Genomic DNA, 25,913 nt, shown 5'->3' with positions numbered 1-25,913 from the left:
ATATAGAATTTTCTGTTCTCCTCACACTATTATTTATTTTAGGCATAGATTTGACTGAATATAAAAAGGAAACAATTAGCAACTTAACTTGAGCTAGAAGAGAACTACAAAAGTAAAGAGGTAGAGAACTCAGCCTCTTCTGGAAATTCATGGCTGCCATCTTAAGCATTCAGCTGGATGGACTTCATGACCTCAGAGGGTGCTAGTGCCATGTGCTAGTGCTGTCCAGTAGTTATGCATCCTGCAGGTGTTCCATGCCTATCCTATGCCCACTGGCTTATGACAGCTGAAATATGGTGAGTAGGACTAAGGAATGGAATTTTAAATTTTAATTTTTTAGAAGTTTTAAAAAGTTGAAAAACACTACCTATAGCTAGTGGATATCATATGGACACAATGCTCTAGCATTTCATCTGTATTCTAGGGTACAGGAAAGGAAAGAGGGGAGAGTAAACTGATAACTTTCCTTTTTAGGAGGTTTTCTTTAATATAATTTTATTGATTTTTTTCAATGATTTTTAACACACTATACATTTTTAGATACATCTTCACCTCTATGTGTTTATAAGACTCACTTTACCCACCATCAAAGTTCTAATATCCTTTCCACTATCAGATTGGTAGTGGAAACCCTCTATAATTCCTTCCCACCCTTCTTCCCCTTCTCCTCTGGTAGCCATTATATTTTTCAGAGTCTGAATTATTTTTGTTACAATTTTTTAGTTCATTTGCTTTGGTTATTTATATTCCACATATGAGAGAAACCATCCAGTAAATTACCTTTACTTTTTAGTTATTTAGCATAATTTCTCAAATCCATCCATGTGATTGCAGAAGGCAAGTTTTCATTCTTTTACAGCAGAGTAGTATTCCATTGAGTACATGTACCACAACTTTTTATCCAGTCATCTTCAAGTTGTTTCCATGTCTTTGCTGTTGTGATAATTCTGGGTATTGCGGGTCATGTGGTTTTTCACTGTTAGATTTTTAAAAGCATTTTGAGATTTTTTTTCAAGAGTGCACATTACCCTTTTGCTTTCATCTTACGCAAGAGAAATTTTAGTCACCCATAACTGCACAGGAGACTGCAAACTATACTCTTTCACTCTAAATGGCATTGTGTTTAGCTAAAAATCAGGGTTCTGTTCTGTTCCTGAAGAAGAAGGGGATAAAAAGATGTAATGTCGGGCAGCTTATTAGTTACCCCTCCCAAGTAATTTAACATAAATATGATTTGTAATGGCTTGGTCATATTCAGAAACCATTGTGACATAATTAATCATTAACCATTTTAGGACTGTTAGGTTCATGTAATATTTTACTCATCAAGCCATGTAATATTCACCAGAATTAATGGAGAGTCTGAGACACTGGAGACCAAGTGACTTACTTATACATGAACACGTTAGAATCACATAGAACTACGGTGGATATAGACTAGCTCAAGTCTGTCATTTTATAGAGAAGCAGGAACAGGAGAGTGAGTAGCGGAGCAGTGGAACACAACATGGCTAACGTTAGAAAATCAGTTACTGAACCAGAGCTGGTGATCAGGTATCCTGGCTCCCTGTCTAGTCCTTACTTTTCTTTCTCTATTCATTCTCCTTTTCATTATCATTTAGTCAGTCTTGGAACAGTTTCCTTAGGTCTTACCTTCAAGTTTCTTTTTTAAAACGTCCTCGTTTATGGGAGCAAAAACTTTTCTAGAAATCTCATAAACAACTTGAAACCAATTTTGAACCTTTCCCCAAGTCTTAGTTTTAATTGACAATGTTTCACCCGAGAGAGAAAATTCCATGGGGGAAATTGTTCCTTGTTATATTGTGTGTGTCTGATTTATTTTAAATAGCTCAAGGATCTAAGCATTTAATCATGGCCTTTGGACTTTCAGTAGGTAGGTTGGTTTCTACATGAATGAAAAGATTAAAATGTGTAAATTTGGGGCTTCCTGTCACTTATTTCTTAGCTGTTATAAATCCAAATATCAATTCAGATCTACATTTTTTGAATTTCTCCCCCCTCTTTTGTTGACTTACCTTAACCATCTGCTTTATTTTCTAAAAGTGATTTGTCTTTGGGGACAGAGTCTGATTCTTGAACTGCTGTAGCAGCCACCACCCAGTACAATTAGAACAAATCTATTGTTGATAGAGTACTAATTTCTGAGTTAGTATGTACAGCTAGTATTTTCGAGTTAGATACATTCTCAAGTGTGTACCTTGGAGTCAGCTAACCTTGATCAACCTCACCTCAAACAGGAGAGTTAGAGTACAAGGTCTCTAAATGCCTTTCAGCTCCAACCCTGAGAGTGACTTGAGTGACTTAGCCGAGTGTGACCTGGAGTTTGTTCATTGAGAGCTTTCACTGAAAAGTTAGCCAGGTGGGTAAAATTAGCATGATGCTTTGCTCTTCAGAGAGCAGGAATTCCAGAGAGGAGGAATCCATCATTCCACCCCATTCCAGTCTTCCCAAACCAGAGCATCTCCTTGAGTTATGATGTATTTAGCAGAGTGTCTAAATTCATGCTCCTCTGGAGGCATTTGAGTGCATTTGAGATCCATCTGAACTGATTCCTTGTGCAAGGCAGAACAGAATCACCACTTTTTCTGATCTAATGGTGGTAGTAGGCCTAGAGGTGAGATGCAGGGTTTTTGAGTGGCTAGGACAATGGGCTAGTCAGTTCTGTCTGAGCCACAGGTGCATTTATAAGAGGGTTGGTTGAGTTTGATGATTTTGGGGAGTGGGGTAATGAACGAAATTTTCTATATTTATTGTAAATAAGATAAAATGTGATTTTGAAACTGTAATTTTGGGGTCCTTTGAGGTAGTATTTGGGAATTAGCATGTGGGAGGTGATTGGGATGGAGGATCCATTGCTTCTTCTGGATCTGTTAACATGGGTACCTACTTGAACCTCTCTAACATTTCCTGTGTTCTGTCATTATGCTGTGGTCCAGGATGCAGCTGGTTCCCTGATGCAGGTCTTCACATTCATATGCTGATTCAAGCTCTTACTTGCTGGTCACATTTTCTTGGTGAGGCAGCATTTTTGATTACGGGAAAGTGAAATTATTTTTCACCATCTGTGTGGGAGCCTATTGAAACAGGTGAGGGTGAGACAGCAGAGAGGAATCAATAAAAAGGTAGAGATGCTAGAAAAGGAAAAGATAGTTATCGAACAGAAAGACTATCAAGTTTCCCACTCCTTGGCATAAACCTCTTAAATGATTTTTCAGCTGAGTGAACTCTCAGATTGATACTATTGTATTATATTTTCTTCTATCACAAAAGATAAAAGAAAGACCAGATAAAAAGTATGTGCTTTCATAGGCAAATAAATGTGCCTTGAATGTCTAACAGAAGGACATATCAATTTTAACTCTTATGTGCTGTGTCTTTAGAAATTGTATAGGCTTGTGTGGCTAAAGAACACAGATATGGGGCTAGGCTGGCTTGGCTGAAATTCTGGTTCTATGGTGATTAACTCTTATCAGTTAATTCACTTATTTGCTGTTCTGTTTCTGTAAAAGAGGATGATGGTAATTAATGCTCCTATCACAGGTGTGCTGGAAAAATTCACGAATGTATATGGAGCCTATAAGTGTGGTGACATAGTACTGTTGAAATGCTAGCTATAATCATAAAGGAGAATTCAATTCATAGTCAAGATTTATGAAGAATATTCAACAGATATTTGAACGTTATTATAGTACATTTATTTCTAGCTAGAAGATACAGATACAGAGCTACACTTATAATGGCATCTGTAACTGCTGTGGGAGAAGCATGATAAAGTACTGGAGCACAATGGGAGTGAAGTGTTAACTTGCAGTCTAGAAAAAAGGACTAGTCAACCCAGAGAGCTGGCTAGTGAGGATAGCTCTCTGTTCTTGCAGGGGAAATGGCTGTATTATGCTCATCTGGGGAATGACAGAAATGGTACAACATGGGCGATGGCCAGTTTTAGGAAGGACCTGGCACTCCATGTTACAGATGTTATAATACATGCTGTGTGTGGCGGGAGTATTGATAGATATCAGGCAAGAGCAGTAACAAGATCAGATTTCCATTTAATGATAATCACCAAAGTATTTCCCAGTGTTGGAGAAGAGAAGATATTCATGGCTGGAGTTACTCAATAGCTTATTCATCACCTACACCTGTTCTCAGCTCCAATCCTTTCTGGGCGCCTGAGTGAGGATGTGGGCTTAGGTATTTCTTGAGGAGTCTACTGTCTTGTCTCCTAACCATTCAGTGACTTGATTTTCCAAGGTTTTGAGAGGGTCCTATATATTTCTAATGATCTGGGTTTTGGTGCCTACCTCACTGCCTTTTTTGGAAAAGGTACCACACTATGATAGTGTAGCATTATCGCTTGTGTCAGTGTAATTTTTCTGCTATACCTGTGTTCCTTGAAACCTTAGGTCTGTTTTCATGAATGGATGATCCTTTCCTATCAGCAAAAGACACTCTCCTCTTTCGATTTTTTTTTCCCAAGAAATTAACCATATATCTGTTTCTGAGTATCAGAACCCACCCTTTCTGGTGATCCTGGATAATTGACTATTAATCTGTGCCTTAATTTTTTAATATATAAACTGTTACTAGATTTCTAACATTTGCTATTAAATGAGTCGTATTAGCTAGATGAATGACGTAGTGATTAGTGTATATTATAAAGTGATTTACACTGTCAGATGTGCTCTATATCAGGCAGATTGGTGTTACATCAGTGTTTGTTTATTGCAGGCGTCTCATTTCTCTCATCCAGCACGTCTGAATGGATCTAAGTCGAGGACAATAATGTGACTGAGTTTATAATCGTCGGTCTTTTCCAGGACCCACAGGTGCAAGAGAGTGTGCTTTGTGCTGTTTCTTCTGTGTACCTGGCCACGGTGCTGGGCAACGGCTCATCGTGCTGACGATCACCATCAGTAAAAGTCTGAATTCGCCATGTACTTCTTCCTAACTATCTGTCCCTAGTGGAGATCAGTTATTCTTCTTCTGTTGCTCCTATTCATCACAGACTTACTTGTCAAGAATAAAACCATCTCCCTTGAGGGCTGTATGGCTCAGTATTCTTCTTCACTCTTAGGGGTTACTGAGATCTTCCTGCTCACAGTAATGGCCTATGACCGCTACGTGGCCATCTGCAAACCCCTTCATTACACAACCATCATGAGCCGGTCTGTGTGTCGTGTTCTGGTGGCTGGCTCTGGCTGGGGGCTTAGTTCATTCCATGGTTCAGATTTTTGTTACTATCCAGTTGCCCTTCTGTGGTCCCAATGTGATTGACCACTACTTCTGTGACCTCCATCCCTTATTCAAGCTTGCCTGCACTGACACCTCTGTGCAGGGGGCTGTTGTATTGGCCAATAGTGGGTTGTTTTCTGTCTTCTCCTTTCTTTTCTTGGTGTTGTCCTATGTCATCATTCTGGTCCATTTTGAGGAACATTCTGCAGAAGGGGCGCCGCAAAGCCTCTCCACCCTGTGCCTCTCACATCACAGTAGTCCTCTTGTTCTTTGGACCTGCCATCTTCCTCTACATGCGGCCATCCTCCACCTTCACCGAGGACAAACTGGTGGCTGTGTTCTATACGGTCATCACCCCCATGCTGAACCCATCATCTACACACTCAGAAACAAAGAGGTGAAATCGCCATGAGGAGGTTGTGGGGCAAAAAGATCTCAGGAATGGACTGAAAATGGAAAAGTGATTAAAGAATGTATGCTGATTATTCTTTATTCCTAAAATGGGTTTTTGTTTTGGTGGAACAGTGAAGATATTCAAGAATGGCAGAAACAAATGTATGGACTTGATGTTACAGTTTGCCATGATTTCTCCTTAGTAACCAGGACGCCATGATGTCCTTGTAATGTTTCAAGGACACAGATCACATTGCTTTATTACAGCGTAAGAATATCCTGGGTTTAAGTAATTTTAAGACTGAAATTAAGTGAAATGCAAATGTTTTGACAAATGTTTTGTAGGTCACATAATTTCTTTCTATGACTGAGTCCTCCCATCCTACTCCCTCCCTCTCTGTCTTCCTCTTTCCTTCCATTCTCCTCCCTGCTCTCCTATTTGTTCAACTTCACTAATGATAACAACCTGTTTTTCATTAAAAGGGAACCGAATGATGAATTATACAGAGAGTGAATCTAATCTCTTTCTACTTATGGGCAGTGTGTCTCGAAAACTTAAATCCAGAAATTTTTCTATTCTTGTGGTTGGTTCTTGACATATTGTACCTATCCTAGAGCATCTGACTGCAAATACCAGAACAATTCTTAGAGCAATTTCATTTCTTGTGTCATAGGGCACCAAAGACAGTCAGATCTGTCTGGGCCCTCTGACAATGTCCAATATCCATATATTGAAAAAAATCACAATGGGATAGATTTTAGCTAGCAATAGGAAAAGTTCAAGTCTAACGTTTTAACAGAGGAAATTACTTTTAGCCTTCTCTGGATATAAATAAGTATATAATCATAAAATTCTTCAAAGACCTAACATGAAGAATAAAAGGTAGGGAAATATTATTTAAGTATTTTCTATTCTAGACTCTGTCCTTTATTCTGAGTGACGATGCCAAGTCCATTTCTTTAAATGTCTATTAGTGTTTCTTGGTGAAGTAAGATGAGTCTGTGTTTATGTGACTGTTCACCCCTCTGCATCTCCATCTGCACCTTAACTCACTGCCACAGTTTACAAATTGTGAATGATTTTGAGAATGCTGAACAACTGGCCCCTGTTGGCTTTAGAATTACACATACTGGCTTTGTACCCGTACTCTGTCCTTTTCAGCCTCCCCTGGAGGACCTGGTGAGGTGCTGCAGGTGGTCTTCTGCAGAGGGATGGGGCATCATGGTATGCTATGGGCCTTAGGGTGTTTTCCTTTTGTCCTTAGGTGCTGGTTGAACATGTTGCTGAATAGTTTTTTGAAAGGCCCTAGGAAATCTTCCCCACTTCTCTGTGGTCCCTGCTAGTCATGGTCATAGATTGCCAACCATCTGTGAAAATACCATTTTCACTGAATGGAATGACTTTATCACTTTTTCATATGGCAAAATTCTGGATCGAAGACCTAGATTAAAGTCATCTCCCATATGGAGCTTCTCCTCCTTGGGTTGTATTGATGCCTCCTGTTCATTATTATTGTGATGTACTTTTATCACTTTGATTCTAATTATTTTATGAGTTTCTCATTAAACTGTAAGCCCCGAAGGGCAGGGTTATTTCTTATCCCTTTTTCTTAGCATCCATGAATGTCATGCATGTAGGTGGGGCCTCATAATGCATGCTGAATAAGCAACCCTTAGGCCCATGCACAGTCCTTTGTTTGTCAGTTCATACTGATTCTTCCAAACACTTTCCTGGTGAGCAGCACACATGTTCCTCTTATTTTTCATTTTTTTAAAAAAATTATTTATTTATTTATACAAGCACTGGGTACAGTCAGAAGTGCTGGAGGGTGAGAGAATTCACCAGAGCCAGAGCGGGGAACAGAACAGGCAGATGGATCGAAATACACTGTTGAGGGGAGCAGCAGGCACAGCAGGAGAGTTCTGCGCACCATGTGGGACCCTCGCCGGTGGCCAGGGATTGAACCGGTGCTGCAGAGGCTGCGGGCAGCTTCACAGCCCAGCGCTCAATGGCTGCACCACCAGGGGAGGCCCCCATGTTCCTCTTAGAACTGGAAGAACTCGGGCTGAAATTTTTTGATGGATCAGTGGCCTCTCAGCCACCACCAAGATCTGAGCTGCTTAACTTATCTCAGTGCCCGTTTTTCCATAAATATAATAAAATTAACAATGATGTGGACTTTGTAAGATTATTCTGAATATTAATAAGCTAATATCCATGTAAAGCCTTTAGAAAAGAACATGGTATAGAGTTGTACCATAGACTCAATAGATAATAGCCATGATCATCATTATTATCATTGCTGGTTATTCATTTTATTTTGTGTGATCTGTCCATACATGTGTCTTCTTTTAGTTCTTCTCAGCTACTCAGAATAGGCTTTCATTGCACCAAAAAAATCTTTCAAGCACTTTCATGCAGTCTAATAATTTTGTTTCGAGGCTTTTGGGCTAAATACTCTTTGTGGCTTAGTTGCTTTCAAGTGTCTGGTATAATACTTGGGACATCATAGGTGCTAAATAAATATTTGTTAAGTGAAGTGGGCTTTAATATAAGCCCCCATTTCTGTTTTGTTGAAAGTGCTTATATTTTATTTTTATATATTAAAACTTTGATTCAGAGCGAAACTCAGTGACGCTATCTTCCCTTTCTCTTGATGCCTTACTGTTATTATTGTGGTGGGCCGGGACCTTACACTGCAGGCTGTCATGGAGCCCATTTTATGTACATTTTTGGTTTCTTCACTGAGAGTCTGCAAGGAACATCATCAAAAGGCTCTGAGTCACTGGACACTGCAGATAGTATCCACTGTAACTGAACCATCAGAATTCTCAGGTGTGACCTCCCCACTGAGGATTGAGACTTGGTGGGTCTATTGAGAGCAAATTATACATTTTATCCTGGTCTCACTAGAAAAGCACAGGAATCAAAGGATCACATTTTTTTTCATTATCTTAAGAGACAGAGAATATTGTGAAATTGAAAAAATACCCCAATTCTCATAAGTGTAATAGTGTAATTTTACCACTTAGCATTGGAAACCGTGTCGTTGATTCCAATTGTGGATTCTGTCACAACATTAGGAAAAAGACTAATTGTAAAAAAGTAAAAGTCAAAATCAACAAGCAACTATAAACCAGAGACACACTACGGGGTGGGGTGGGAGAAGGGAATAGGGTCAAAACAGGGGTGGTGGGAATTGTATGGGGAATATAAAAAAGATGAAAATGCATACATTGTGCAAAGATGAAAAATGATGTAAAAATATATAAAATAAAATAAAAAATAAAAAGAAACAGACAAGATTTTTTAGACAACGAACGGAAACTAGTATCATTAAAGAAAACTTGGGAGAGGGCTGCAAAGCACTCGGTATATAGGAATTTTGTATTCTTTCCCCATTTATTATGTATGTATTTTAGGTATAGCTTTGACTGCAAGTAACAGAATAAAAATGCAACTTAACGAGATAAAAGTACAACAGTCAGAGGTGGAAAGTTCATTAATGTTGTGGAGTCCACAGTATTACCAGTCCCTGTCATCTTTGGCATGTAGTTCAACCTTATGACTCAAAGGGCTGGTAGTGCCTGATGCCACTGATGTCCAGTAGAAGTTTATGCTCTGCTGGAGATGCTGTGTGTCTGTGCTGTTCAGTATGGCAGCGGCCAATGAGCAGTTGAAATGTGGCTAGTTGTTATTCTGGGTCAGAGACGAGATTGCTCCTGTGTCCCCAGTCTGTAAGACTAGCTGACTCCTTTTAAATCTCATGTCTTATTACCAAGTTCCTTTAATTGTATCAGTGCCATAGTTTTATGTTTTCATTTCTACCCAGAGTGTACAAGGAAGGGTTTCTTCCCACATACCCCCCAACACTTGTGTCTGGTCTTTTTGATGATAGCCATTCCAGTGAGTGTGAAATGATATTTTACTGTGGTTTTGATTTGCCTTGCCCTAATAGTAATAAGTCATGACGAACATCATTTCTTGTGTCTGTTGACCATCTGTGTGCTTTTTTGGTGAAATGTCTATTGAAAGCTTCTATTTTTTTTAATTGGCTTGTGTTTGTTTGAGTTATATGAGTTGGCTATAAATATTGAACATTAACCCCTTATCAGATATATGACTTGCAAATATCTTCTCCCGTTCATCAGGTTGCCTTTTTATATGGATGATGGATTCTTTCACTGTGCAGAACCTTCTTAGTTTGATATCGTCACACTCATCTATTTTTGGTTTTGTTTCCTTTGCTGTTAGAGTAGAATTCCCAAGACATCTCTAAGGTTTATGTTTTTGTCTGTGTATTTTATGGTTTCAGGTCTTACATTCAAGTCTTTATACCATTTTAAATTAGTTTTTGTCTATGGTGGAGTAAAGCAGTCAAGTTTCATGCTTTTGCATATAGTTGTTCAGTTTTCCCAGCACCATTTATTGAAGAGACTTTCTTTACTCCAGGCTCTGTTTTGGTTCTTTTGTCATCAATTAGCTCTCCATTATATATGTGGGTTTATGGCTGAGCTCTCAATTTTGTTCGATTGCACTCGCTGTCTGTTTTTATTCTAATACCATACTGTTTTGATTACTGTCACATTGTAGCAAATTTGAAGTAATGAAGTGTATACTTTGTTCTTTTTCCTCAGAATTGTTTTGACTATTCATGGTTTTTTGTTGTTCCATCCAAATTTTAGTTTTGTATGTTTTATTTCTGTGCAAAGTGCCGTTGGAGTTTCTTTTAGGCAATGCATTGAATATTTACATTAGTTTGAATGATTTCCCTATCCTGTCTGGGCCACAGTTACCTAATCTGCCAAATGGCAACACTAGTTTCCATAGTAGAGTTGACTATACATGAGATGTCAGAAGAAAAGTTGAGAGACACAACACTGCCCAGCATGTGTGTAATGTGCTGTGACTTAGGACACTATGCTTGGCAGTTGGGGAACTCTGGTTTTTCTGAAGCCCTTGCTGGTGAAGACATTTGTTGACAGTGGTAAAGGGCTTAGAATTTAAGAATGGACAGCTGGAAGATCCCTGTGCTACGTGTCAGGAGGGAGCTGCTTTGGTTATGCTAACTGTGCATGGGGTAACTTTACACAAGTACTTTCCAGTTTGGTGTTTCTTCCACAAGAAGATCTGACCTTGATGGCCCTTCCATGTCTAGTTTCTCTGGGCAGGAGGTTCGTGGAGTATGTGTGTGAAGTGGTCTGAGCCCACCTGCTGAAAGTCTGCCTGGAATTTGCTGACATGAGTGATCCAGTGAGGCATGAGGGCAGAATCGGTACCAAGAGTCTCGAGCCTCTTGAAGATGTCTGTGGTGGGGCGGAGGGATGATGTGATAATTGGATTCTCCTCCATCGCTTGCTTGAGAATGCAGAGGATGCCTTGAGTGCTAGGACTTATGGGAGGGTAGTGAAGAGGGCAAGTAGAAGTCCTGACTTTAGAACTGGATTACTTAGAAATAGGTTGCTGACCTCAGAGGGCTGTTAGTGCCAATTCCAGTGCTGTCCAGTAGTTTATGCCATCCTGGAGGTGTTCCATGTCTCTGTCCTATGTGACAGTGGCTATTAAGCAGCTGAAATGTAGTGTACGAAACCAAGGAATGGAATTTTAAATTTTATTTAATTTTTATAAGTTTAAAAATTAAAAAATCTACCTATGACTAGTGGATGTCATATTGGATGACATCCAGTATGTCACTGGATGACATGACATTGCTCTAGCATTTCATCTGTATTCCAGGGTACAGGAAAGGAGAAAGGAGAAAGAAATAATACAATTTTATTGATTTTTAAAATGATTTTTAATACTCCATACATTTTCACCTCCATGTGTTTATAAGCCTCACTTCACCCACCATCCAAGTGCTAATATCCTTTCCACTATCAGGTTGGTATCCTCTCCTCTTCCCTTCCACTCTTCTTCTCCCTCCCCATCCCCCATGGTAACCTATATTTTTCAGAGTCAGAATTAATTTTGTGATGATTTGTTAGTTCGGTTATTTAAATTCTACATATAAGTGAAACCATCCAGTAATTCTTTTACTTTTTGACTTACTTTGTTTAGCATAATCTCAGATTCCATCCATTTTGTCGCAAAAGGCAAGATTTCATCTTTTTCGCAGCTGAGTAGTATTCCATTGAGCATATATATACACCACAACTTCTTTATCCAGTCATCTTTAGGTTGTTTCCATGTCTTCACTATTGTGATAATTCTTGGTGTTGCTGGACCATGTGGTTTTCCATTGTTAAATTTTTAAGGCATTTTAAGAGATTTTTTTCAAGAGTGCTACATTACCCTTTTACTTTCAAATTACTCAAGAGAAATTAGTTACATGGTCACCCTTAATTGCACAGGAGACTGCAAACTGTAGTCTTTCATTCTGAATGGTATTTTTTTTTAAAGATTTATTTATTTATGCATACAAGAACTGGGGTATAGGTCAGAGGTGCGGGGGGTGAGAGGATTCATCAGAGATAGAGTGGGGAACAGAACAGGCAGACCGACTGAAATACACTGCTGAGGGGAGCAGCAGGCAAGGTCTGCTGCACAATGTGGGTAGCTCCCTGGCTAGCTGGGGTTGAACTTGTGCTGCAGAAGCTGTGGATGCTTCGCATTGCTGTGCTTAACCCCTTGTGCCTCCAGGGAGCCCCAGATTGGTATTGTGTTTAGCTGAAAATCAGACTTCTGTTTCTGAAGAAGGGGATAAAGGATGTAATGTCAGGCAGCTTATTAGTTACACCTCTCAAGTAATTCAACATAAATATGATGTCTAATGGCTTGGTCATATCAATAACCACTTGTGTCATAATCATTTGATCACTTTAGGGCTGTTAGGTTCATTTAATACTTTACTCAGTCAAGCCATGTAATACTTGCCAGAATTAATAGAAGAGGCTGAGACACTGGAGGCCAAATGACTTATTCATGAAGACATGTTAGATTTAGAAGGTATGGTGGAGATAGTCTAGCTCAAGTCTGACTTTTTATAGAGAAGCAGGAACAGGAGAGTGAGTAGTGGAGCGGTGAAATGACAAGGCTGAAGTTAGATAATCAGTTACTGACCAGAGCTGGTGACCAGGTATCCTGACCCTGTCCAGTCCTTACTTTTCTTCTCTATTCATTCTTCTTTTTACTGTCAGTTGGCCAGTCTTGGAACAGTTTCCTTTAGGTCTTACTTTCAAGTTTCTTTCTTTCTTTTTTTAAAGTCCTCATTATTGGGAGCAAACACTTTCTAGAAATCTCATAAACAACTTGAAACTGATTTTGAACCTTTCCCCAAGTCATAGTTTAATTGACAATGTTTCACCCAAGAGAGAGAAAATTCCACGGGGGAAATTGTTCCCTTGGTTATTGTGTGTGTCTGATTTATTTTAAATAGTTCAAGGATCTAAGCATTTAGTCACAACCTTTGGATTTGCAGTGGGTAGGTAGGTAGGTTTTCTACATGAATGAAAAGATCTTAAAATGAGTCAATTTGGGGCTTCCTGTGACTTTTAATTCTTAGCTGTTATAAATCCAGATATCAATCCAGATCCATGTTCTTTGAATATTCATTTATCCCCCCCCCCCCTTTGTGGCCTCATCTTAACCATCATCTGCTTTATTTTCTAACGGTGATTTGTCTTTGGGGACAGAGTCTGATTCTTGAACTGCTGTAGCAGCCACCACCCAGTACAATTAGAACAAATCCTATTGTTGAAAGAGTACTAATTTCTGAGTTAGTATGTCCAGTTAGTATTTCCAAGTTAGATACATTATCCAGTGTGTACCTTGGTGTCAGCTAACCTTGCTCAGCCTCATCTCAAACAGAAAGGTTAGGTTGAAAGGTCTCTAAATGCCTTCAGCTCCAACTCAGAGTGACTTAGCTGAATGTGACCTGTGCTAGGCTGCATGGGTTGAAATTCTGATTCTATGGCGATTAACTTCTTATCAGTTAATTCACTTATTTGTTGTTCTGTTTCTGTAAAAGAAGATGATGTTAATTATGCCCCTATCAGAGTTCTGCTGAAAAATTCAAGAATGTATATAGAGCACTATAAAGTGTGTGACACAGTACTGTTGAAATGCAGCTACAATTATAAAGCAGAATGCAATTCCTAGACAAGGTTTATGAAGAATATTCACGAGATAATTTTGAATATTATAGTACATTTATTTCTAACTGGAAGAGACAGATACAGAGCTACAATTTTAAAGGCATCTGTTAATTGCTGTGGGAGCAGCGAGATAGGGTACTGGGGCATAAAGGGAGGAATGCATTATTTCTGTAGTGGTGAAGTGTTACTCGCAGTCTAGGAAAAAGGACTAGTAAACCCAGAGAAGCTGGCTAGTCAGGATAGCTCTCTGTTCTTGCAGGGGAAATGGCTGTATTATGCTTATGTGGGGAATGACAGAAATGATACAACATGGGCGATGGCAGTTTAGGAAGGACCTGGCACTCCATGTTACAGATACTATAATTCATGTTGTGTGTGGTGGGAGGTATTGATAGATATAGGTAAAGCAGCAACAAAATCAGATTTCCATTTAACAATAATCACCAAAGTATTTTCCAGTGCTTGACGAAGAAATGATAGATGTGACTGGAGCTTTAAAGGCAAGCTTCGTTGACCAAACTGGATGGAGTTGGACTTGGAAGGAAGGTAGGCTGGGAAAGGATGAGGATAGTGTGTTTCTGTGAAGGGAGCCTCAGCGGTGGACATGAGCAGGAAGGCTTATGGGATCAGGGAATGATCCAGACTTGAGCAGAAGTGAGTTGGAGTTTACTGATTAGGAGCTGATGAGATTGCTCACACCGTGAAAGCCTTTAAAAGTGAGTTGGGGGAGTTCAGGGTTTATTCCTGAGAAGTAGAGGAGATGAGGAAATGGGTCTAGAAACCATTTCCTGGCTGGAGTGTGCAGGGTGGATGTGCTGGGAGCATCTGGCGACTAAGAGGATTTGATAACGCAGTGTAAAAAGTGATCAACAGCAAGGTCAGTGATGCAGATTAAAGGTACAATTAAGGGAATGTGGTGAGTAAATCGAAATGGGAAGTGAAAGGGAGGCTGAGTCCAGCGTAATGTTGAAGCCACAGCCTGGGCAGCTTGGAGAGTGATGGTGTCATCCAAGTCCCTCCAGGTCACGTTTGCCTTGAGTTTTCTGATACTCCATAGCTTTGTGTCAACATCTGCACCCTGTTCTCAGTTCAAATCCTTCCTGAGACTCTTTTTTTCAAAGATTTATTTTTATTTATTTATTTATACAAGCACTGGGTACAGTCAGAAGCGCGGGAGGGTGGGAGAATTCACCAGAGCCAGAGCAGGGAGCAGAGCAGGCAGAAGGACCGAAGCACACTGCTGAGGGGAGCAGGCAGCAGGAGAGGTCTGTGTGCCATGTGGGACCCTCCTCTGGTGGCCGGGGAGTAGCTGGAGATTGAACTGGCACTGCAGAGGCTGCGGGCAGCTTCGCAACCCAGCGCTCAACCGCTGCGCCACCGGGGAGGCCCCTTCCTGAGACTCTTGAGTGAGGATTTGGTCTTAGGTATTTCTTGAGGAGTCTACAGTCTTGACTTCTGACTTTTCAGTGACTTGATTTGCCAAGGTGGGAGAGGGTCCCAGCTATTTCACATGATTCTGGGTCTTGGTGCCTACCTCACAGCCCTTTTTTGCAAAGGATACCACACCATGATAGTGTAGCACTATTGCTTATATCAGTGTAATTTTTCTGCTGCCCCTGCCTTCCCTGAAGCCCTTAGCTCTGGGTAGTTAAGAGTTCCTGTTTTCATAACTGGGTGATCCCTTTCCCATTAGCAAAGGGCCACTCAACTTTTGATTTTCTTCCCAAGAAATTAACCAGACATCCTGGTTCTGAGTCCTGGAATTCACCACTATTTTGTATGATCCTGGGTAAATAACTGTATCTCTGCACCTTAAATTTTTGGTATATAAACTATTACCAGATTTCTAATATTTGCTAAAAATGAGTCGTATTAGATGAATGACGTAGTGATTAGTGTATATTATAAAGTGATTTACACTGTCAGATGTGCTCTATATCAGGCAGATTGGTGTTACATCAGTGTTTGTTTATTGCAGGCTTCTCATTTTCTCTCATCCAGCACATCTGAATGGAATCTAAGGCGAGGACAAATAATGTGACTGAGTTTATAATCGTCGGTCTTTTCCAGGACCCACAGGTGCAGAGAGTGTGCTTTGTGCTGTTTCTTCCTGTGTACCTGGCCACGGTGCTGGGCAACGGCCTCATCGTGCTGACGATCACCATCAGTAAAAGTTTGAATTCGCCCATGTACTTCTTCCTTAACTATCTGTCCGTGGTGGAGATTAGTTACTCCTCTACCATTGTCCCTAAATTCATCACAGACTTACTTGCCAAGATTAAAACCATCTCCCTCGAGGGCTGTCTGACCCAGATATTCTTCTTCCACTTCTTAGGGGTTACTGAGATCTTCCTGCTCACAGTAATGGCCTATGACCGCTACGTGGCCATCTGCAAACCCCTTCATTACACAACCATCATGAGCCGGTCTGTGTGTCGTGTTCTGGTGGCTGGCTCCTGGCTCGGGGGATTTATTCACTCCATAGTTCAGATTTTTATTACTGTCCAGTTGCCCTTCTGTGGTCCCAATGTGATTGACCACTACTTCTGTGACCTCCATCCCTTATTCAAGCTTGCCTGCAAGGACACCTCAGAGGAGGGGTTTATTGTTTTGGTGAACAGTTTGGTTGCTCCCTTTGCCTTCTTCTTCTTGGTGTTCTCCTATATCATCATTCTGGTCCATTTGAGGAACCATTCTGCAGAAGGGCGCCGCAAAGCCCTCTCCACCTGTGCCTCTCACATCACAGTGGTCCTCTTGTTCTTTGGACCTGCCATCTTCTTGTACCTGCGGCCATCCTCCACCTTCACCGAGGACAAACTGGTGGCTGTGTTCTATACGGTTATCACCCCCATGATGAACCCTATCATCTACACACTCAGAAACAAAGAGGTGAAAATTGCCATGAGGAAGTTGTGGGGCAAAAAGAACTTGGGAATGGACTGAAAATATGGAAAAGTGATTAAGAAATGTATGTCTGATTATTCTTTATTCTTAAAATGGGTTTTTGTTTTGGTGGAACAGTCAAGCTATTCAAGAATGGCAGAAACAAATGTATGGACTTGATGTTACAGTTGTCATGATTTGTCCTTAGTTCCATGACAGCTAACAATACGAGTTTAAGTAATATTAAGTCTGAAATTAAGTGAAGTGCAAAGGAGCACCTTTTGCCAAAGGTTTTGTAGGTTAAATCACTTCTTTCTATGACTGAGTCCTCCCACCTCTCTTCCTCCTTCTATCTTTCCCTCTCTCTCTTCCTGTTTCCTTCCATTCTCCCTGCTACCCTGTATGTTCAACTTCACTAGTAATAACAACATATATTTTATTAAAAAGGGAAAGGGAATGATGAATTATCGTAGAGAACAAGTCTAATCTTCTAATATGGACAATTGTATCTTTGAGAATTGAAACCAGGATTTTTTTCTATTCTTGTGGTTGGTTCTTGGCATACTGTACCTGCCCTAGAGCACCTGACTGCAAATACCAAAAAAATCCTTAGAGCAATTTCATTTCTTGAGGCATGTTGGCACCAAAGATAGTCAAATCTGTCTGGGACCTCTGGCAGTGTCCTGTATCCATAAATTGAAAAATATATCAAATTTTAGCTAGCAGTAGGGAAAGATCAAGTCCAGCATTTTAACAGAGGAAATTACTTTTAGCCTTCTCCAGATATAAAGTGTATATAATGCATAAAATTCTTCAAAGACCTAACATGAAGAATAAAAGGTAGGGAAACACTATTCTAAATGTATTTCTACTCTAGACTCTGTCCTTTATTCTGAGTGGCGATGCCAAGTCCATTTCTTTAAATGTCTATTAGTGTTTCTTGGTGAAATGAGATGAGTCTGTTTATGTGACTGTTCACCCCTCTTCATGTCCGTCTCCGCCTTAACTCACTGCCACAGTTTAGAAATTGTGAGCGATTTTGAGAATGTTGAACAACTGGCCCCTGTTGGCTTTAGAATTACGCATACTGGCTTTTTACCCGTACTCTGTCCTTTTCAGCCTCCCCTGGAGGACCAGGTGAGGTGCTGCAGGTGGTCTCCTGCAGAGGGATGGGGCATCATGGTATGCTATGGGCCTTAGGGTGTTTTCCTTTTGTCCTGAGGTGCTGGTTGACCATGTAGCTGAATAGTTTTTTGAAAGGCCCTAGGAAATCTTCCCCACTTCTTTATGGTCTCTGCTAGTCATGGTCATGGATTGCCAACAATCTGAATAAATACCAATTCTTCTGCCTAGAATGACTCTTTTTCCCATGGCAAATGCTAGATAGAAGACCTAGATTAAAGTCATCTCCCATATGAGGGCTTCTCCTTGGGTTGTATTTGTGCCTCTTGTTCATTATTATCATGATGTACTTTCATCATGTGCTTATCACTTTGATTCTAATTATTTTATGTGTTTCTCATTAGACTGTAAGCCTCATGGGTAGGGCTGTCTCTTATCCCTTTTTTTTCTTTGCATCCATAAATGTCATGCATGTAGCTGGGGCCTCATAATGCCTATTCAATAAACAACACTTTATGTCCATGCACAGCCCTTTGTGTATCAATTCAGGCTGATTCTTCCAAATACTTCCTGGTGAGGAGCACACATCTTCTTGTTAAAAGTGGAAGAAAGAAACAACCTAATCTCGAAGCTCAAAGATCTAGAAAAAGAACAACAAAAAAACCCCAAAACCAGTAGAAGAAAAGAAATAATAAAAACCAAAGCAGAAATAAATGAAATTGAAACTAAAAAAAACAATCCAAAAGATCAATGAAACCAAGAGCTGGTTCTTTGAAAAAATCAATAAAATAGACAAACCCCTAGCCAGGCTCACAAAGGAAAAAAGGGAGAAAGCACAAATAAACAGGATCATCAATGAAAGAGGAGAAATCACAACGGACACAGCAGAAATCAAAAGAATAATCAGTAACTACTATGAACAGTTATATGGAAACAAGTTTAACAATCTAGAGGAGATGGACAAATTCCTACAACTCTACAATCACCCAAAGCTAGATAAAGAAGAAATGGAACACCTAAACAGACCAATTACAAGCAGCGAAATTGAAATGGTAATCAAAAACCTCCCCAAAAACAAAAGCCCAGGACCTGATGGATTTACAAATGAATTCTACCAAACATTCAGAGGCGAATTTGTGCCTGTCCTTCACAAACTCTTCCAAAAAATTGAGAAGGAAGGGAAAAATACCAAACACGTTCTATGAAGCCAACATTACACTAATACCAAAACCAAACAAGGACAACACAAAAAAGGAAAACTACAGGCCAATCTCCCTAATGAACACTGATGCAAAAATCCTCAATAAAATTTTAGCTATCAGAATCCAACAATGTATCCACAAGATAATTCATCACGACCAAGTTGGATTCATTCCAGGGACACAAGGATGGTTTAACATCCGAAAATCAATCAACGTTATCCAACACATCAACAAAAAAGAAATATAAAAACCATATGATAATATCAATAGATGCTGAGAAAGCTTTCGACAAAGTGCAACACCCGTTCATGATAAAAGCCCTTGAAATTCTTGGGATACAAGGAACATACCTCAACATCATAAAGGCCATCTATGACAAGCCAACAGCCAGTATCATTCTCAATGGTGAAAAGCTGAAAGCAATTCCATTAAGATCTGGAACAAGACAAGGATGTCCACTCTCACCACTGCTTTTCAATATAATACTGGAAGTCCTAGCCAGAGCAATAAGACAAGAGAAAGACATCCAAGGAATCCAAATAGGAAAAGAAGAAGTCAAACTATCACTATTTGCAGATGATATGATAATATACATAGAGAACCCCAAAAACTCCACAGAAAAACTAATTCAACTCATCAATCAGTTCAGTAAAGTGGCAGGATACAAAATCAACACGCAAAAGTCAGTAGCCTTCCTATACACAAACAATAAATCTGAAGAAGAAATCAAAAAAACCATCCCTTTTTTTTTATTGAAACAAAAAAAATCAAATATTTGGGAATAAATCTAACAAAAGAGGTAAAGGACCTATACAAAGAAAACTATAAAACACTGTTAAAAGAAATAGAAGAAGACACAAAGAAATGGAAAGACATCCCCTGCTCATGGATTGGAAGAATAAACATTATTAAAATGGCCATCCTTCCAAAAGCAATATACAGATTCAATGCTATTCCAATCAAAATTTCAATGTCATTCTTCAAAGAAATAGAACAATTATTGATGAAATTCATATGGAATCACAAAAAACCCCGAATAGCCAAAGCTCTCCTGAAAAAAAAAGAAGGGAATGGAGGCATCACACTCCCAGACTTCAAACTCTACTACAAAGCCATAATCATCAAAACTGCATGGTATTGGAACAAGAACAGACATACAGACCAATGGAATCGAATAGAAAATCCAGAAATAAACCCACACATTTATGGTCAACTAATCTTTGACAAAGGAGCAAAGACTATGCATTGGAGCAAAGAAAGTTTGTTCAATAAATGGTGCTGGGAAAACTGGGTCGCTACATGCAAAAGAATGAAGCTTGACCACTACCTCACACCATACACAAAAATCAACTCAAAATGGATTAAAGAACTAGACATAAGACCTGAAACCATAAAATATATAGGAGGAAACATAGGCGAAACACTACATGATTTGCACATCAAAGACATCTTTACAGACACATCACCCAAAGCAGTGATAGTGAAGGCAAAGATAAACAGCTGGGACTACATCAAATTAAAGAGCTTCTGCACAGCAAAAGAGACAATAACAAAAACAAAGAGAAACCCCACCGACTGGGAGAACATTTTTGCACCCAACACTAATGATAAAGGACTGATCAGAAAAATCTGCAAAGAGCTGATGAGACTCAACAACAACAAAGAAAATAATCCAGTCAAAAAATGGGCAGAAGAGCTAAAAAGAAACTTCTCTGAAGAGGAAATGCAAATGGCCAACAGGCATATGAAAAAATGTTCAGCATCACTTGTCATCAGGGAAATGCAAATCAAAACTACCATGAGATACCATCTTACACCAGTGAGAATGGCACATATTAAAAAAACTAGCAACAACAAATGTTGGCGAGGGTGTGGAGAAAAAGGAACTCTTCTGCACTGTTGGTGGGAGTGCAAACTGGTCCAACCACTGTGGAGAGCTGTGTGGAGATTTCTGGACCTACTAAACATAGAGCTTCCATATGATCCAGCAATTCCACTCCTAGGTATTTACCCAAAGGACACAGGAACATCAATTCCAAAGAGCACCTGCACCCCTATGTTTATAGCAGCACTGTTTACAATAGCTAAGCTTTGGAAACAACCCAAATGCCCAAAAATAGATGACTGGATCAAGAAGATGTGGTACATATATACCATGGAATATTACTCAGCATTCAAAAAAGATAAACACATGCAATTTGCAGCAACATGGATGGCGCTGGAAGGGATCATGCTCAGCGAAATAAGCCAAAAAGAAAAAGAAAAATACCGGATGGTCTCACTCATAGCAGGAATCTAGAAAACTTAAATAAGGGACCAGGAAAATGAATAACTATAAGAAAGTGAAAATCAAAGTCAACAAAAAACTATGAACCAGAGACACTTTTAGGGGGGCGGGGGCGGGAGGGGAGGGATTGGGGTCAGAATGGGGGGGCTGCAATTGTATGGGGAATATAAAAATAAAATTTATTATTTAAAAAAAAAAGAGAAAAAAAAATAAAAGTGGAAGAAGTCAGCTCTGAAATTTTTTATACTGGACCAATTGCCTCTCAACTACCACTCAAGACCTTCACTGAGGACAAAAAATACTCAGTAAGAACATTTGCCTTTTACAGGGTTGCTGTGGCTGTTAAAAGCAATGGCTGCGAAAGTGTCAGTATAGTTTCTTGCTCGTGGTAGGTACTCAAAAAATTGGAAGTAGTATTGTCATCATAATTATCATTACCACTTATGGGTGTTTTGGGTACCAGTCTAGGTGGTCTTAAAGCATAGAAAGTTAGAGAAAGGACAGGAAGGATAATCTACTCCAATTTTTTCATTTTATATTTTGGGACTGCAAACCATAGAGGTTAGAGGACTTGTCTAAAATCATGCAGATGGCAGCCCCTTCCCCTGAACCAGTCCTCTTATTTCTTCTCCTTTCTGCCTCATACTCCATGGTAACTAAAAAAATTATGGAAAAAAGTCTCCTAATGTCATGGTTTTAGCTACCATGTTTCAGAGCATAGTTACCAGAAGTTTGTAACTTCTCAGAGTTTTCAACTGAAGTAACTGAAACATTTTGAACCTTTTCTCAATTCACATTTCCTGCAAAATTTTCCATTACCAACAAGGAATTCCACTGGGAATTTGGTTCCTTGCTCATAGCGTGCAGCTTAATTCATTTAAAATCGTTTGAGCATCTTGATATTGCACACAGTCCTTGGTCTTCGAACAAGTGAGTGATTTTTCTCAGCTGAAAAACAGGATCTAAAGTTTCCAGTTGGCTGTTTCCTGTAGCTGTTTTTCTATTTCTAGCAAGTTGATATAAAGATTGGCCACAGGACTGATTTCCTGAATCCTCCCCATTTGTAATTTACCGTTTACCTCATGCTGTTCATTTTCTAAATGATAAAAGGACCCAGGGAATGTGGAAATAATATGACACTGTTAATTAGCAATGACAAGCACAAAATCAAAGTCAATGGAGAAGAATCTCAGAATCATGGCAACAGCACCTTGGCAAGTTGGCCAGTTACTAACTGTGACTTTGAGAAGCCAATGAGATTCGCTGGCCCTTACTTGCGTAAACTACAGTTTATATCAGTAAACTAAAGAGATTATATTAACATCTATATATTTCCTTTCAGCTGGAATGTTTATTTAGTTTCACCTGGTGCATTATCTGAAATGAAGTGGCTTAGTCCACTGGGGGTCTTTGATGTGGAGGAAGGAGCCTAGTGGAGGGTGCTGTGGTGAGGAGGGCCTTTGTGTCCAGGGTACCACTCCTCAGCCCAGGACGTCCCTTTTAGAGACGAGCTTTTGCAACAGAGGAGGAGATTTTTTGTGAACCTGAAGAGAAGCTTGATGTTCAACTCCTTGCCCTAAGCCTGACCATGCCGTACCCAGAACGATTTCTCAAGTTGATTGAATGTGAATAAGAGGCCCCAGATTGTTGTGTATCTAGGCATCCGCATGCTTTGGCTTCCTTCTGGATACCAGACTATTTCCCACTTCTTACTTGGAGGCTTCATTAATCCACAGTCTCTTGGGGTCTCAGTTTTCTCACTTGTCATGTAGGGATCATTGAGATTTTGTGAGGAAGCTTGAATAGTGTCTTGTGTAGAGTGTGCTCTACTTGCTATACTAACAAACACACAAAACCAGAAATGAACCAGTCAGATATGATGTGTGTGAAGAGTTCTGTCAGCAGGCTGGTGCTAAATAACCATGAGTGATTGGTATTAGGATTGATTGTTTTGTCACAGGGCTCTCTCTGAGATCCACCATCTCCAAACAACATCCATGGCCAGGACAAGTAATGTGACTGAGTTAATTTTGACTGGCCTTTTCCAGGACCCACAGGTGCAGAGAGTGTGCTTTGTGCTGTTTCTTCTCTGGACCTGGCCATAATGGTGGACAGTGGCCTCATCATGCTGATGGTCACCAACAGTAAAGGTCTGAATTCTCCCATGTACTTCTTCCTTAGCTACCTATCAGTGGTAGAAATCAGTTACTCTTCCACTGTTGTCCCTAAATTCGTCACTGACTTACCTGCCAATATTAAAGCCATCTCCCTGGAGGGCTGTCTGACTCCCTGGAGGGCTTCTACGTCTTTGGCGTTGCTGACATCCTTCTGCTTGTGGTGATGGCCTATGACTGCTATGTGGCCATCTGCAAGCCTCTTCATTATACAGACATAATGAGTCATCAACTGTGTCATGTACTGGTGGCTGGCTCCTGGTTTGGGGGCTTTCTTCACCCCATAATTCAGGTTATCATCACCACCCATCTGCCCTCTGTGGCCCCAATGTGGTTGATCGCTACTTCTGTGATCTTCTGCCATTATTCAGGGTTGCCTGCAGTGAAGCCTTTGTGGAAGGGGTGAGTGTGTTGGCCAATAATGGCTTAATTGCTCTGTGCTCCATCATCGTGATGATCTCTTACATCATATTCTGGTCCATTTGAGGAACTATTCTGCAGAAGTGCAGTGCAAAGCCCTCTCCACCTGCGCCTCTAACGTCACAGTAGTCTTCTTGTTCTTTGGACCTGCTATCTTCTTGTACCTGTGGCCATCATCCACTTTCACTGAGGACAAACTGGTGGCCATGTTCTATACGGTCATCACCCTCTTGCTGAACCCCATCATCTACACAGTCAGAAACAAAGAGGTGATGGGCCTTCCTGGTGGTGCAGCAGGTTGAGTGCAGCACTGTCAAGCTGTCTGCAGTGCCTGCAGCGTCTGCAGTGTCTGCAGCATGGATTTGATTCCTGGCCAGCCAGGGAGATACCCGCATGGCATAGCAGACCTCTCCTGTCTCACCCACTGCTTCTCTCAGCAGTGTATTTCAGTCTTCCTGCTCTGTTCCCCACTCTGTCTCTGGTGAATCCTCTTACCCTCCCGTGCCTCTGGTCTGTACCCTAGCTCTTGTATAAATAAAACAAATCTTAAAAAAAATGAAAAAAGAGATGAAAATCACCTTGAGGAAGTTGTGGGGTTAAGAAGTGTATTCAGGGGTAGAGTAAAAATTAAAACATGAAAAAACATAGGAAGAACAGGTTAAACATCTATGAATTTTGATTTTGGTCAACTGTGATGAATAGAGTGTATTTTCACACCTACCGTGATGGGTGACTGAGGTTGGCACATAGTAACTGCCAGGTGATAAAAGATACAAGGTGTTGTTAATAATTGTTTTTTATCACTTGGGAATATTTGAATGTGTAATAATTGGGGCCCAGAGAAGAACTTCCTTGTAAAAATTCTTGTGACGTTTTGGTTAAAATGTACTAGTTATGTTAATATTATCTTGCAATGAAAAACTTAACTTTCCTAGCTTCAGAGAAATGCCCCAAAACACTTTTTGAATTTATCAGTAGAGAAATTTCTATCCCTCCTATGCACATAACTCCTTGAGTATATTTCACAGCCCTTGACATACATTATTTCACTGGAGTCTCATAGCTACCTAGTGATGCCAATAAATAATGAATTAATACTACAACTCTACTGTTTTGGAGATTGATACATCATTTAGATTTTTTATCTGTAAAGAAAAGAATCTAGAACAATTGAGAAATCAAAAAAGAGATAGTTCAGGATAGAAATAGTCTCTGTTTCTCCATCCTTTATGGTTTCCATTCCTAAGGTCACTTTATGGGCCAAGGGGCTTCTGGAGTTCAGTCAAAATGGCAGCGTCCCTACCTTTGTGGAAGGACAAAGTAAGTACATATGTCCCCTTTTGCAGTTGCAAGGGAGGCTGGGTAATGTAGTTTTTTTTCCAGATGGCTATGTTCCCAGATGAAAATTCAGTGACTCTTGTAGTATAGTAGGGAGAAGGAGAAAACAGGGCAGCGAGGAGCACTAGCCGTCTCTGCTTGTGAATGTAGCAGGTGCACAGCATGGTCAGTAACTCAGGTGTCCTGACACCAGGAACAGATACTCCTTCCATTAGAGTACCTCCCTCCAGCCTACTTTTAACTTTCAGTCAAGGTAAAAATCTATATTTAGTGAAATGCACAGATATTTATCTTTATTGTGCAATCCTGTGAGTTTTGACAAATTTATATATCTGTGTAACCACTATCCCAACAAGATGTTGAATTTTTCTGTCACCTCAGAAATTTCTCGTATCCTCATCCGGGCAGTCTCCACACCTCACAGACAACCAGTGATTGAGTTTTTATCATCATTATCATGGATTAATTCAACTTATTCATAAGGTCATAAAAATGCAATCATAAACCATGTCTTCTTTGTGTCTCTCACTCAACAATGTTTTGATATTTATTGGCTTGTGGATTAAAATATCAATAGTTCTTTTATTTTGTGAGTTACATCTCACATTGCCTAAATATACCACAACTAAAAAAAATGTGTTGTCTTGTTGATAGACTTATGGATTGATTTCAGATTTTGACTATTATGAGTAAAATTGCTATAAACATTCATTGACATTCCCCTTTTTAAATAAAAAGCATAAT

The 25,913-nt window shown here is 39.9% G+C and overlaps 2 protein-coding genes and 2 pseudogenes across 2 annotated transcripts in view; all 4 read left to right on the top strand.

Moving 5' to 3' along the window:
- LOC119254495 (olfactory receptor 4A47) overlaps nucleotides 1–25,913 on the top strand; it is a 409,525-nt gene that overhangs the window by 173,045 nt on the left and 210,567 nt on the right. The window lies entirely within an intron of this gene.
- Nucleotides 1,508–5,665, top strand: LOC119254302 (olfactory receptor 4B1-like; annotated as a pseudogene).
- LOC119254301 (olfactory receptor 4B1-like) lies at nucleotides 15,754–16,717 on the top strand. The gene has a single exon (XM_037521417.2). It carries the CDS (start codon nucleotides 15,754–15,756, stop codon nucleotides 16,684–16,686), a length of 933 nt encoding a protein of 310 aa, XP_037377314.1. The 3' UTR covers nucleotides 16,687–16,717.
- LOC119254513 (olfactory receptor 4B1-like) lies at nucleotides 23,235–24,431 on the top strand (annotated as a pseudogene).

The sequence above is a fragment of the Talpa occidentalis genome, unplaced genomic scaffold (genome assembly GCF_014898055.3).
Source record: "Talpa occidentalis isolate TD23 unplaced genomic scaffold, MPIMG_talOcc4v2.1 talOcc4.3, whole genome shotgun sequence".
Classification (NCBI taxonomy): Eukaryota; Metazoa; Chordata; class Mammalia; order Eulipotyphla; family Talpidae; genus Talpa; species Talpa occidentalis.
This window is presented reverse-complemented; position numbering and strand designations above follow the sequence as displayed.

Excerpts from the sequence above, each read along its gene's own strand:
- LOC119254301 (XM_037521417.2), top strand. The coding sequence starts at position 15,754 with ATGGAATCTAAGGCGAGGACAAATAATGTGACTGAGTTTATAATCGTC.